The following is a 14,522-nucleotide window of genomic DNA, read 5'->3' on the forward strand; positions in this document are numbered from 1 at the left end:
TTTACCATTTATCAAGATATGAGTTCAGGCACCTCATTTTTATATGAAAACACTTGCAGTGTGTAGGGGATTAGAGACTCTCACAGGCAACCTGTATATCTTCATTGCTAAAATGGCAGGTGGGAAAGGTGGCTCTCTGGCCCCTTCCAGCTGGCCCTAACATCCTGTTATTTTATGATGATGGGGTTTGGCTCTTCCCTGGTGTTCTGAGAAGCCAGAGAGGCTGGGCTGGGCAAAAGGTGGTTTGGACTACAGCCAAGGGACCCTCAACCTTGATCAGCAACACACCAGCCCCAGCTCCCTGTGCTCATGGTGAAAGGCTTTATTCCTTTTACATTGCCAAGAACAGAATATTCAGTCTGGGGAGAGACAGGGGGGCACAGTCCCTCTGGACAAAGAACTGGCTCCCCCTCCATCCACCTCAGGGCAGGGCAGCCCATTTACAGGACCCAGTGACCCTTCTGTGGCACTGCAGGGGGTCAGCTAGAGTCAAGGCACCTTAGCACCCAGTGGGAATAAGAAGGGCCAGGCTGAGTGTCCCTGGGCCCCAGGAAAGTCCTCATCTATGGCCCCATCACAGCAGGCGCACTGACTGCAGCACTCACAGATGCCCCGTGTGTCCTGATTGGTGCTCTGACTCAGAGCGTGGGCTCGTGAGGCTGTCCTGCTTTCCCCTACAGCTCTTCTCACCATCTGCTCTCACCAATCATCATGATGAAACCCCCTCTGCTCCAGGGGTCAGGACCAGAGCTGCCCTGTCCCCTGAACAGAGTGAAGAAGGCTGAGCCAGGATGGGGGTGTGGGCTGGTCCCTTCCAGAGCCCAGCATCCTCCCATTGTGATGATGGAACATGTGAGAAGAGGTGGGGGCCACCTGTATGGTTAGAGGCTGGTGGTGGGGATTCAGTGGTCCTGCCAGGATTTCAGAAACTTTAGAGGGAGAAACAGACCCACATCTTTCCTCTCAAGGAATTAGGGACAGGTGAGGGGCCAGGAGGGTCAGGGGGCAGGGGAGGAAGGTCCTAAGGTGCTAGGTGATATACCTCAGTTCTCACTGGCCCAGAAAAGGCTGGAATGTCCTGTCCCAGTACCCCAGCATCGTGTACGCGCAGTACCCCCAGCCATCCCTCCCCATAGACAACACACATAGGTCCTGCTGCTTGCCGTTTTTATTTTCCTTGTGACAGACAGACAGACAGCTGCACAGACAGCTGGATGGCTGGGGGGGGATGGTCAGGACAACATAGGCAAGAGGGATTGGATGGCAGGGAGACTTCATAAAAGTCAATAAATAAATAAATATGAATGAGAAGGAGGGTGAAGGCCACAGAGAGGCGGCGGGGACATCCTCGGGCCAGTGCAGAGGGCCCAGCGCTGCATTCACCAGGATAGAGGAGAGCGCTGCTGGCTTGAGAGACCCCGCCTCCAGCCTTCAGCCCTCCACGCCTCTCCTTCTGGGGAGGCTGGCAGCTGGCCGCCCGCCCCCACTTGAGTCCTCTCTCCTCTCCCTCTCCCACCTTGCTGCCCTCTCTCACGTACTGCCTCTGGCTCCCTGACACTGTCTCCACGTCCTGTCCCTACTTCAGTGACACTCCCAGCCCCTGGCCTGTAGACACCCTGGGCTCCCCACATTTCCTCCTCTCCATTCATTCACACCCTTCTGGGTTGGTTCTCCCCCAGATGCTGTCTCCCTCCCCCAGAACCTCAGTAGAGTCTCCCCCTCCCTATGCCTCGGCTTCTTTCCCTCACTTGCCCATTCCCGCCTTGTCCCTCTTGACCTGATCCTGACCCCACCCAGCCTGGCCCATGGGTCTCCCGCTCTGGCTCCAGCTGGGTGGCATCGGCTGAAGCCCAGGGTCTCTGTCCCCACAGGTCCATGAGGTAATAGCCCGGCCGGATGTTGCTGCTGGTGGTGTCCGAAGCCCCCCCGGGCCCACCCGGCTCCGCGGGGACCCTGGAATGTCCCGGGGCGTCAGCGGGAACCCCGAGTCGAAGCCCGTGGCTGGGCTGTGGTCCGAGGCACTAGGGGCTGCCTGGGTAAGAGCGGAGCAGCACCTTGTGGCGGGTGGCAGCCTCGGCCCGGCGGCGCCGCTGCTCGCTCAGGAACTCCTTGAGCCGGTTGGTGGTGAAGGTGAGCGTCTGGCGGCGCAGTTTCATCAGGTAGGCATCCTGCAGCCACGGGTGGGCCAGGCAGTCCTGCACGGAGGGCCGGCTCCTGCCAGGCCAAGCCAGGGACAGTGAGCCTGGAGGCATGGCTTCCGGAGCAGGACAGACTCCACCCTCCCAGAGACAGGACTCCCAATCCAGGATTCACCCCTAGGGAGTGAGCTTGGACAACTCTGGGACTCAGTTTCTCAGTCTCTGAAATGGGGACAATGATTCTGCCTGTGTCATAGGGCTGTTATGGACTTTAAATGGTGGTAGAACAGCCACTTAGGAGAAGTAGGAGTAGTAACCGTAGTAATAGCAGCAGCAGCGTATTATTGGTGTGGGGTGGGAGTTCGGGGGGCTTAGGTGTGGGCTGGGCCAGGGCCGTGTGAGGCTAGGAGAAGGTCATGCTGGGAGGCTGGCAGGTGTGAGACCCACTCACCAGGGATGTACTGAGAGGACCTTTCGCAAGAAGAGGGTGGCACTCTGGGATGTGTTGGGGTACAGCTGGAAGGCATCAAAGCGGCCCCCCACAATGCGAGCCTCTGTTTCCTGGGGGTCTGGCTCATAGAATGGGGAGCGTCCACTGAGCCTATAGAGGAGACAGTTCGGTTAACAGATGCAGACTGAGGGTCAACTCACAGGTCCAGGAGGATAGTAATGTGGGGGTTTCTAGGGGCACAGCACTCAGGGACAAGGCTACTTGCATACTTGTGTGTGTACATGCATGTGTGTGTGTGTGCACAAGTTATGCACATGCATGTGTGTGTGTGTGCACAAGTTGTGCACATGCACGTGTGGCTGGGGAGGTGGGGGGTGCAGGCAGAGGGCGGGGCCTGGGGGTACTCACATGATGTAAGTGAGCACACCCGCTCCCCAGATGTCCGTGGCAGAACCGATGGGGTCTCCCTTTACCATTTCAGGAGCTGACAGGAGATAAGAGACCACGGTGAACCAGTTTCCGGGTAGCAAGGGAGCAGAGAGAGGCAGAGTATGCCCCTGGGGGCTTGGGAAGCAGGACGGTGCCCAGGTCACCAGACCATGGGTACAAGCAGAGCAGCAGGCCCCAGATACTGGTGAGCTGCATGGCCCCCAAGGGAGACTTGGGACACCTGAGGAATCAGCCCAGGCACTGAATGTTGGGGGGGGGGCATCCCCAGAACCACAGAGGAACTGAGAAGCAGATGATCACAAGCTCTTTCAGGTCAGCTCCAAAGGTGGGCACCCATTCACAAAGAGTGTGGTCAACACCGAGATTAAGAGCCTCTGAAATCAGCCGGGCTGGCTCTGATCCCAGCCTGCCCCTTCTAGTGACAGGACCCTGAGCAATGTACTAAACCTATCTGGCTTTTCATCTCCTCCTCTGTAAAGTGTGGCTTGCACAGTTATTCTAGGGAATAGAGATGATGAACAGAGTATTTAGCAGGTAGCTAAATGGTAGCTAGTTTCCCTTATTTATATAAATTAATAATCAATTCCCCTGTCTTTTCAACTTTATCACATCCTGGGTCTACCATGTACACTGATACTGAACAAACACCTCCCTGCACCTCTGTTTCCTCATCTGTAAAATAGAGATAATATGCCAATCTCCAGGGCTATTGTAAAGAAAAATTGAAAAAAACCCATGAAAAGGACTTAATTCGCTGCTTACATACAGCAAGCACTCAATAAATGGCATGTATGTGGGTGAAGTGGGTGGAGCCCTGGCTGCTGCCCTTTTGGCAGTAACCCATCCCCCCCTTGGATGGCATGGTGCCCTCACCCATGAACTCCAGTGTGCCCGTGCGGTGACCCAGGGGCCGCAGGGCCTGGGGGTTGTAGGGCTGGGCACTGCCGAAGTCCACGATCTTGAGGGCGTTGTCAGGGGCCAGCAGCAGGTTGTCTGGCTTGATGTCCAGGTGCAGCACGTGGCGGCCATGGAGGTAGTCCAGGCCTTGTAGCAGCTGCACCACATAGGTGGCCACATCGTCCTCTGAATACCGGAATCTGGAGGGGTGGGACGGTCAGGGGATACCCGAGCCCAGCTCCCCCCACACCCTGCTCTCTGCTCCCCCAGACGCCCAGCTACCTGTCGCTGAGCCCACAGAGGAGTTCCCGGTTGCCGCAGCTCTCGGCGATGAGCACGAGGTAGCGCGGGGTGATGTAGGCCTCGTGCAGGGCCATGAGCCGCTCGTGGTGCAGGGTCCTCAACACCTCGTACTCCTGCAGGACCCGCCGCTTGCCCTCGGCCGCATACGGCACGATCTTGGCCACGAATGTTCGCCCGGTGGCATTCTCCCGGCAGGCACGCACCACACCAAAGCGACCCCTATGCATCAGGGGGCATATCATAGGCTCAGAGGAGCGAGGGGACACTTGCACTGTGCCGGCTAAGCAGAGGGTAAGCAGGGACCCCTGGGAGCAAGGATGCTATGGTTCCCAGGGTGGGAACCTGGGTTTGAGTCCCAGCTCTGCCCGTCACTTCAGGCATATCCCATAACCTCCCCAACCCATCCATGGAATGGAATAATGCAGCGTCCCTCTCAGTTGTGAAAATTAAGGTCACGTGGCCAAAGCACTGGGCATGATGCCTGGCACAGAGAAAATCTGAACTTAACTGTTCTAAGGACCCAGATCTCATCTCCCCAGGCACCCCAACACCCCTGGCGGGCTGGTCTTCTCTCTGAATCCCCGTTGTTGCTAAAGCTCCATGCACTCCCCACCTCTGTCCTCCTTCCCTCCCCCAACCCTGCTCCCGCTTGCCTGGCCTTCTCCTCCAGGAAGGTGTAGGGTTTCTGAGGGGGGCCCTGTCGAAGAGTGGTGCCCTCTGGCCCAGGAGCCCTGGGGGGACCACCCCCAGGGGAGCCGACCACCTCCTTGGCCGGGCTGAGGCTCCGCACAGTCACTTTAGTGGGCTCAGGAGGGGGTTCAGGGGCTGGGGGCTCAGGGGCTGGTGGTGCAGACACAAAGGAGGTCACCATATACAGGGGCATTGAGGAAGAGGCTGTTTTCACCACTTGAGGGGTGGAGGCAGGGGTGGGGGTCCCAGTGTCAGGGACGGAAGACTTGGGCTCGCCTGGGGAGTCCTGGGCACTGGGTGGGGTAGGTTCTACTCGCTGGGCAGCCTGCAGGCCCCGGTGCTTCCGTGGGGGGGTTTGGGGTGGTGGACCCACAGCCTTGAGGGAGGACAAGGCCTGGCTGGGGGGTGCTGGGGAAGATGAGGAACTGAGAGGGGCTGCCTGGGGGCCTGGGGGAGCAGGAGCTGGGGAGGGGCTCAGTGGAGGGGCCAGTGAGGTAGGAGCGTCAGGAGGCGGGGCCCTGGCTGGCCCTGAGGTAACAGGGGCATCTCTGTGAGCAGCAGATGGCAGAGCTGAGGAATCTAAGTAGAGACAGAGAAAACCATCACCCTGGTGCCTTGGGGGCAAAACCAGGTGCTCCAAGGAGGGGCCGGACCCTGGGCCCAGTGACCCTGCCCTCCCTGGCCACTCCCGCCCTGTCCCACTGACCTTGCACGCCCCTGACGAGGACCTTTTCAGAAGGGTTGCTGAAAGGCCCTTGCCCAGCACGATTGGCACAGGCCACACGGAACCTCACAGTCATGCCGACTGGTAGGTGGGTCACATTGTAGTAGCAGTCGGGGATGCCCGAGCTCACGGGATGCCAGGAAGACTCCCCTGCAGGGAGCATGAGGCAGGGATTGAGGCCACAGAAGAGGTGGCCCAAGCTCCCGGTGCCATCTGTGAGGAGCTCAGGGAAGGTACATGTCTCCCCAGCTTCTCCACCCTCCACTGGCCCCCTACCCCTGACCAGCCTGTCAGTCCCTCACCATCCACCCGCCGCTCCAGCGTGTATGTGCAAGGTGCCTTGCTGTCTCCCGGCTTCCAGAGCACCAGTGCCGTGTCCTGGTAGGTCTGGGGCACCTCGGGAGGAGCCAGCTTTCCTGGGGTACCTGGTAAGAGAAGTGGAGCCGCAGTGAGCCCCTGCACCCCATCGAGCCCTGTCCCACCACCCGCATCACTACCTCCTGGGTCCCTGCCCTGGACTCACGAGCCACAGCCACGGTACAGGAGCTGGTGATGCTGCCCAGGACGTTGGTGGCGGAGCACTCGTAGAGCCCCGCGTGCCGCTTGCCCGCCCGGGGGATGCTCAGTAGCTGACGACCATCTTTGCAGGACACGATGATCACCGACGGCTCTGACCGCAGGGACTGCTTGTCTGTGGGCAAAGGAAGAGAGGGAGGGGTTGCAGAGTGAAGCAGCACACGTGTCCTCTGGGCCCCCTCAGCTGCCACTTCCCACTGAACATCCCCTGGCCATGGGGCCACTTGCCTACCCCTCTCTCTGGGGGAGACGTGATCGCCTCACCTTTCATCCAGGAGATGTGGGGTGCAGGGCAAGCCGCCGGCAGGCAGAGCAGGGTGGCTGCCTCTCCCTCCAGCAGCACCTGGTCCTTGAGTTTGATGTGGAAGACTGGGGGAAAGTCTGGAGTAAGAGCAAAGATGGTCATGGGTCTGTGGGGACCCTGGCTCCCTCACCGCTGATGGAGGGGAGGAGGCATGCGAGAGCTAGCGCTGCCTGCAGAGAGCACAGTGAAAGGCCATCTCTTCTCAGGCAGATAAGGGAAGGAGGTGTTGCCTTTGAGAATTTCCTTTGGGGTAAGCATCACTTTCCCAGGCACTTGCTGTGTGTAGAACGATCTTTTCCTTTCACTGATTATTGAAGACATGCCGTAGTTGCTACCTCGTATGTTTATAAGTCACTTTAAGCACACCTTGGCACTAAGTAAGTGCTCTACAAACACCTGGTTTTGTTTTATTTTTATTTGGCTATGCTGCACGGCATGCAAGATCTTAGTTCCCCGACCAGGGATTGAACTCGCTATAAGCACTTGCTAAATAAGATGAAAACAAATATTGAAAAACTACAATGGTTAAGCTCCTGCAATACCCATTCGTTCTGGGGTACCGTAGGGCAAGTGACAGGAGCTGGTGACCTGACCTGAGACTCCCAAGACTGAACATATGTTCAATCAAAATGTGCAATTTCAAAAGACCTAAAGTCAAGGCAAACCTGGGGCAGACCCCCAAAGTGTGTCAGTCTCCCCCATCCCTTGTCCCCCCTAGGGTCTGGGGCACCTGTCCCAGACCTTCTACACCCTCCCGCAGATCAGCTAAGTGGCGAGAGTTTTTGAAATGGAAGGACACCGGATCTGCATGACCTTGGACCATGTCTGTAAATTGAGGAAAATAATAACACCAAGCTCAGAGTTGTCATGAGCATTCAAAGAGGCAAGTAAAGCACTTAGCAGATGTCTAACATATAATAAACGCTCATAGATGCTAGCTTCTATTGCTGTGATTATTATCTCGTTAACATGCCCGGTGGAGAAGCCAGGCACAGACCCCCAGAGAAAGAGGCTGTTTCAGCAAAGCTGGCTTCACAGCAGGCTGGTGAATGGGCCCACGGCAGGGCTGCAGATGGCCACTGTCTTTGCTCCAGGTCTTTGCTGGCCTGTGGCTCGTTAGTGCCCTAAGGATTTGCACTCCTGCTCCCTGGGAATGTCTTTTTAGAAAAATCCCATCCTGGTCTGGGGATGGTAGTGGTGGTGGTGGGGGGAGGTGGATTTCTTTCATGTGGACTGACAGGTAGATACACCTGGGAGCCCTGGCTCCTGCCTGTCTGCAGAACCAGCAGGGGGCGGGGTGTGGATGAGCTGGGAGAAGAGGATCTACAGAAGAGGCTGACAGGACGTCAGCCTGCCCCTTTCCCCACTGTACCCCAGCATTCCCCTAGGAGGGCTCCCACACCCAGGTGCCATCAACATAAAGGGAATATGGTTTTGTCAATGACCACCTTCAGATCAAGGGAGGATACTGGGTAGTGGGGAGAGAGAGGGAGCCAAGGAGAAGGAGAGATGAAAGGTGACCCTGGTCCAGCTCTGCCAGTCCCACTCACGATCCTCCCAGGGGCCAGCCCGACTTGGGAAGGTGGACGTGGGACAGCCTTCTTCCCGAGGGGAGAAGGGCAGAGGCTGAAGTAAGAAGACACAGCCTTGGCAAGAAACCAGCTGCACAAGCAAAACAGTCAGGAGGGGGGCCCCAGATGGGAAGGGATAAACTGTCCCCAGGCCTCGGGCTGGTTTCTCTCTCTACGCAACACCGCCCCACCCGCACCTCCTTCACTGCCCCTGCCCCCGCCATCTGGCCTCCCTCCCTCCTCTTCCCTCACTACAGCCCTCTCCACCCACTGCCTAGAGTGAGATGCCCAGGTTCCCTCTGGCCAAGGAGGGACGAGGTCACATGTTCAGTCACGAGCCCTGCTGAGATGCATCTGGAACAGTTCTGAGTTTTATCGGAAACTGGAGAAGAAGAGATCGGTGACTGATAAAGGCCCTGCATGTAGCCTGGTGTGGTGGGCCTGCTCCTCTCTGCAGGTTGGTCTGGAAACCCTGGCCTCCTGAACTTCTGCCATCCATGAGTAATGCTCCCCACTTTCAAGTGGAGGACTGAGGTGACCCAGGGAGGAAATACCTCCCCCGCCGCAGCCCTGGGACATGTGGGCAGAGAGATAGACCAGGGCATATCCCAGGTGTTGCTCCCCCCAGCAAAGAGCCCCGGAGGAGGCTTGTCTAGGTGCAGAGCCTTCAGTGGGGGCAGAGGGGATAGAGAGGGACGATCAGGTGTTTGGGGCTATAGAAAAATGGAAGGTTGAAGGCACAGTCCAGACTGTGGGCCTCTAGGCTGGGAGAGAAAGAGTGTCTTTGGGAGCATGTTCATGGGCTTCTCAGATGGCTCAGGGGGTAAAGAATCTGCCTGCTAATGCAGGAGACTCAAGAGACGAGGGTTCGATCCCTGGGTCGGGAAGATCCCCTGGAGTGGGAAATGGCAACCCACCCCAGTATTCATGCCTAGAAAATTCCATGGACAGAGGAGCCTGGTGGGCTATAATCCATGGGGTCGCAAAGCGTCGGATGCAAATGAGAACACACACAACAATCCCATGTACACATAGCATCAGGGGTTGCTGAGGGGCAGGGAGTCCGATCCTGAGCTCCCTCAGAACCACACCCAGGGACAGAGACATTCTGGGGAGAGGGTAGCTGGCCAAAGAAAGGCATGAGTACAATGTCACAAAGGCACTTCTGGGCTCTGGGTGCAGAGGGTCATATAGTCCAACTTACTACCAGCTCTGTGACTTGGACAAGCTACTTAGCATGGCTAAGCCTCTGTTCCCTCACCTGTAAAATGGGCAGATGACAAGACTAGCTCCTAAGCAAACATGCAAGAGGTGAGTGAGGCAATGCTTGTTAACCGCTTAAAGGACACTTGGTGCTACTAATTAATGACAGCTGAAGCTATTATGATCATTGTTGTTCTCTCCTGGCCCCTCCACCACTGCCAGGGGTCCTCCAAGCTACAACTTGTAGCCAAGTTGTACCCGGCTATATCTTTTCCCTGGGGCTCGCAGGGGGCTACTCATCCAGCAGGCCTGGATTACCTGACTCACTGCGCACATACTGGTGACCCAAATCCTCCTGGACACTGCCAGAGAGGTTTGGCTGTGACAACCCCTTGTCCTTCCGCAGCCGAGAGAGGCCCCAGCGTAGGCGGCTTCGACTTTCTGCAGGAGCTGTGAAGAACCAAGCCTGTGAGCACTTGCCTGGCCTCTAACAGGGAACAGAGGACTTCTAGCCCTGACCCTTCCCTGGTGGTTCAGTCAGTAAAGAATCTGCCTGAAATGCAGGAAACCCAGGGTTCAATCCCTGGGTCTAGAAGATCCCCTGGAGAAGGGCATGGCAACCCACTCCAGTATTCTTGCTTGGAGAATTCCATGAACAAAGGAGCCTGGCAGGCCACAGTCCATAGGGTCCCAAAGAGTCACAAAGACACGAAGCGACTAACACACAGCCTCGACTCTGGCCGACTCCTCCAAGAGCCTCTACCCTTCAGCCTCCCGCGGCCCCAGTCCTGCCAGTTCTGTCCTGGGGGCCTCCAGAAATCTCTGCTTCTTTGCGCTGGGAGTCCCTGGCCCTCTCCTTCTCAGCGCACCTGACATCCCAGCCCCGCATCCCCAGATCCCACCACACCTGTTTACATTTTCACCCTCCACTCGCCCCCGGGGGCCCCTTCTCACCCGAGGAGCCGGACGTAGCGCTGGCCTCGGAGCCCAGGGACTCCGCGGAAGGCGTGGCGGCGCCGGCTTGGGCCGCCAGCTGGTTGTGCGCGAGGCCCAGGCGCCGCAGACTCTCGCCCTCGGAGGTGGCCCTACGCAGCCGGCCGAACAGCGGCGTGCTGCGGCCCGAAGCGCCCCCCGAGTCCTCGCTGCTGCCGCTGCGCTGCAACCGGCTCGACAGCCGCTCCAGCGTGGAGCTGAGCCTCCGGCGCACCGTCAGCACCGGGGAGCCCCGCGCCGAGCTGCCGCCCTCCGAGCTCTCGCCGTCCGCGCCGCGGGGCTCCCAGGCCGGGTGGCGCTGCGCGGGCGGAGTCCGCCGCAGGCGCTGGGACAGCGACAGCGAGAGGCGGCGCACGAGGCCCGGCTCCCCGACCGCCCTGAGGTCCTGCACGGAGCGCGAGCGCTCGGGCCGTCGTACCAGCTCCAGCGGCGTGCCCGCCGGGCTGGGCCGGTAGATGCCGTCCTCCTCCTCCGCCCCGCGGAAGGGACCGCGCTCCTCCGACCGCGAGCGGCTCAGCAGCCGCAGCCCCCGCGACAGGGGCGACTCCCGGCTGCGCTTGAACTTGGCCTCGAACACGGCCTCCGACTCCAGGTTCTCGATGCTGCTGCTGAGACTGCTCCCTGGCCTGCGGGGCACCGCAGGGACCCGGGCTTTCTCGGCTGGCCCTGGGGTTGCCCCGGCTCCCGGGAGCAGGCGCTTCTCGGAGGCTCCCGGAGGTGGGGAGGCCACCCTGGAGAACACAGCCGGGTGGGGCTTGGGCTCCAACCGAGATGCCGGAGACCGAGATGCAGGAGCTACGACTGCGCCCTGCGGGGGACCTTGCGCCTGGCCTGACAGCTGGAGCGACTGCATGATCTGGGCGTAGGGAGTGAGCGGAGGCGCCAGGGTTTGCAGAGCTGTCGGGGGCTGTGCGGGCTTAGGGGCCCGGGCTGGTTCTGGTGTGGATTCTGGGGCCTTCTCTCGGGCAGGCTGGGGTGCTGGGGGCTGTGCAGCCTCACTGGGGGTGCCCACAGGAGGTTCTGAAGCCTTAGGGGTGCTGGGCTTGGCCACACTAGGCCGCACGGGGCTAGGTGGCTGGGCCTCGCTGAGGGCGGACAGGGAGGGGGACTCCTGCAGCTTGCGGGCCCCCAGCCGCGCCACGGGGATCTCGAGGGGTGCCCCCGCTCGGCGGTGCCGGCCCCGGGGCTCCGCCTCACCCTGTGAGAAGCTGCTGCTCTTCTGCAGGCCCCGAGCCTCAGGTGGGTGCTGGTGGTGGGGTGCTGCCTCGCTGGAGGCCGCCCGCGCCAGCCGGGGGTCCCGAGCCCGGCCCCCCAGGCTCTCCAGCAGGGGACCCCTGAGGCCACTGACCTTGCCATCATCGGGGCCACCCCTCAGCAGCCGCTGGCGCAGGGCCTGCAGCCTCTGGGCATACTCGCCCTCGCCCAGGCCTCCTCGGGTCAGGCGGGTGGCCCCCGGGCTGGGGCTTCGGCGCTGCGGCAGCTCCACGGACGCTGCCTTGTGCAGGCCCCGGCCCGGTTCCCTCGGCCCGGCCCGGGGCAGGGCGCTCTCAGCCGAGCTGCCCCTGCGGAGCTCTCCCCGACGGGGGCTGAGCCCAGACGGGGACTCCTGGCCTGGGGAGGGGAGTGCCTGAGGGCTGGGGGCCTCCTGGTCCTGAGAGGGTGCTTTTCCTTGTTCCTGCCAATCCATGGGGGTGGCCACCCCAGCCTCCGGGGCCCCGAGGGCCTCATCCTCGGTGGGAATGTCAGTGAGGGACACCCGGGAGCCCGAGAACTCGGGCTGCAGAGGTCGGGGCACAGAGGGCAGCTCCTCCAGCTCTTCCTCTTCAGAGTCGGACGACGATGACAGCCCTCCACTGGGGGGTGGTCTTCGGGGCACAGCCACCCACACCCGCTCCGGGGGCGCCCGCAGCAGCTCCGGGATGGGGCGCAGCACCAGGTGGCACTTGTAGCTGATCTGGGAGCGCTGGAGACAGGGTGCCAGAGTCAGACCTGAGGGCCCTCCAGGGCCAAACGGACCACTCGGGCCCATCTCAGCCCCAGGGAAGAAGGCTTAACACAGGCAGATGTGGCAGCTGAGAGAATTAAAAAGTGGATGAAGACAGATGCGCAGAAGTGAGAGCATCTAACAGAAAAGGCAGCATTAGAGACAGAAAGTTGCAGAATGTCGAAGATGAAGACAGAGAGGCGGGGCCCAGCCAAGCTCACCTGCCACCTCCGCCGGGAGAGGAATAACTTTAGGTGATCCGTGCTCACCTCTGCACCCTTTGCTTGTGCCTGTAAACCAAGAAAGAGGGCCTGAGGGAAAGTCCTCCGTCAACCCTAACCCTTCAGCTTTGGCAGTGCAGAGATAATGTCTACAGGAGGGGACAGCAGATACAGCAGCATCGAGTCTGGGCTCCTGAGGCTCCCTTCCCAGGGGGTCTGTCACAACAACTCCCACCATCAAGGTGCCCACATGTGGACAAATTCCCCCCTGAACCTAAATGGAGAGGCACCTCAGGCTTCCCACATGGTGCTAGTGGTAAAGAACCTGCTTGCCAATGCAGAAGACATTAGAGATGTGGGTTCAACCCCTGGGTCAGGAAGATCCCCTGGAGGAAGGCACGGCAACCCACTCCAGTATTCTTGTCTGGAGAATCCCATGGATGGAGGAGCCTAGTGGGCTAACGTCCACAGTGTTGCAAAGAGGCAGACACGACTGAAGCTATTGAGCACATGCAAGTACCGAGAGAGGAAATCGGTGGCTTCCAGACTCCAGCCCGTACGCCACGGCTCAAGGCCCGATCATGGTACACTGGTTGCCCTGGGAGGCCTGTGCTCAGGCGTCTCACTTGAAACCTGCTCCCCAGTTTACCAGCTGTCTTCCTGAAGAGCCAGAGCCCCAGACATCTGCAGCCTTGGTGGGCCAGACCTCAGATACTCTCCTCAGCCACCCACCCAGGCTGTCCTTTTCAGAGCTCATTTCTGATCTGAGTGACCAGGCTTGTATTCCAAGCACAGATACCAGAATGACCTCAGCCTTCTGTTGACCCAGCACAGTTCTCCCTGAACAGTTTGCTTTGACTGGGTCATTTGTTGAACCCCTCTCTCTGCCTGGTGCTATGCCCTGCGGTGCTGGGGGTCTGAAGATGAGTGAGAACTCTGCCCACAGAGAATTCAAAACCAAGAGGACAAACCAGTCAGGCCACCCACCAACCACAGTATGCAGGACCCGGGCAGGACAGAGGTGAGCCCCAGGAGTGAGGACACCCAGGACTGGTCTCAGGAGCCAAGGAGAACTCTCATGAGGATGCCTAGGATGTTGGGGGGGCGGGTCAGACCTGTGCCTTACAGTCTGTGATACCCCAATTTGAGCCTCAGATTCCTTATCAGCCAAAGGGGAGTGATAGAGCTATTGTGAGGCTAACAGATTATACGTAATCTGTAACAGATTATACGTAAATAAAATGCATAGCATGGTTACTGCACACAGGAGGGACTCAATAAACGGAGCTGCTAATAATGTTCTCTCCTTCCACCTCTTCTACCACTGTTTCGCAAGACAAGACTCACTTTAAACCAAGGATGTTCTAGGGTCTCCTCTGCAGTAGGCCTCCTGTAAAGGAAGGAGCATTAAAAAGGCATTTATCATTCATTCATTCAGTAAATGTTTGGGAAAATGGGGCCCCTAAGGAGCTGGGGGACTGACTGTCTACAGGCAAAGCCTTGGGCTGGAGCAGGGTCTGCGTGAGGGAGCTCTGCAGCAGGGAGGCTCCAGGGCCTTGTACTCACAGCCGGTCGCGCACAAGCACTTTGATGAGGAAGCCCCGGGCCTCCCTGCTCAGGCTCAGGAACGTGGTCTCCTCGAAGGCCACATTGTAGTTTCGGATGTTCATCAGTGTCGTCCGATCGTTTTCCCCAACGAACGGGGAGATTCCCGTCAGGCTGCAGGGTTGGAGAGGGCTGGAGTGAGAGGGGGGGCCTGGGGCTGAGAGGAGACAGAGTAGGATGCCCACAGGAGCACAGGGCTGGGGACGGGGGGTGGGGGAGGCTGGGTGAATCCGGGCAGAATCGTGCCTGTCCTGCCCCTACTCGTCCCCCTGATGGCAGCACTGCCTTGCGCCCTGGGCAGCCAGACCCCTGCCCTCGGCCCATGCTCTAGCATACCTGTGCCAGCCCTCCCCCAGCCGCAGCCTGTCCCTGCAGCGAGGAGTCTGTGCCAAGGGGATATGTCCCCGGAGCC

The 14,522-nt window shown here is 59.4% G+C and overlaps 1 protein-coding gene across 1 annotated transcript in view; it reads right to left on the minus strand.

Moving 5' to 3' along the window:
• Positions 1-1,150: 1,150 nt before the first annotated feature.
• Positions 1,151-14,522, minus strand: part of SPEG (striated muscle enriched protein kinase) — a 51,360-nt gene continuing 37,988 nt past the window's right edge. Inside the window, exons 29-43 of the mRNA XM_061148667.1 lie at positions 14,072-14,224; positions 13,853-13,895; positions 12,506-12,574; positions 10,262-12,263; positions 9,626-9,757; positions 6,494-6,610; positions 6,177-6,344; positions 5,956-6,078; positions 5,636-5,803; positions 4,893-5,508; positions 4,219-4,458; positions 3,913-4,136; positions 2,998-3,073; positions 2,590-2,739; positions 1,151-2,214 (exon numbers count right to left, since the gene is read on the minus strand). Of these exons, the coding sequence (XP_061004650.1) occupies positions 2,022-2,214; positions 2,590-2,739; positions 2,998-3,073; positions 3,913-4,136; positions 4,219-4,458; positions 4,893-5,508; positions 5,636-5,803; positions 5,956-6,078; positions 6,177-6,344; positions 6,494-6,610; positions 9,626-9,757; positions 10,262-12,263; positions 12,506-12,574; positions 13,853-13,895; positions 14,072-14,224 (4,474 nt within the window). The 3' untranslated portion in view covers positions 1,151-2,021. The remainder of the gene's footprint in view (positions 2,215-2,589; positions 2,740-2,997; positions 3,074-3,912; positions 4,137-4,218; positions 4,459-4,892; positions 5,509-5,635; positions 5,804-5,955; positions 6,079-6,176; positions 6,345-6,493; positions 6,611-9,625; positions 9,758-10,261; positions 12,264-12,505; positions 12,575-13,852; positions 13,896-14,071; positions 14,225-14,522) is intronic.

The sequence above is a fragment of the Dama dama genome, chromosome 8 (genome assembly GCF_033118175.1).
Source record: "Dama dama isolate Ldn47 chromosome 8, ASM3311817v1, whole genome shotgun sequence".
Taxonomy (NCBI): Eukaryota; Metazoa; Chordata; class Mammalia; order Artiodactyla; family Cervidae; genus Dama; species Dama dama.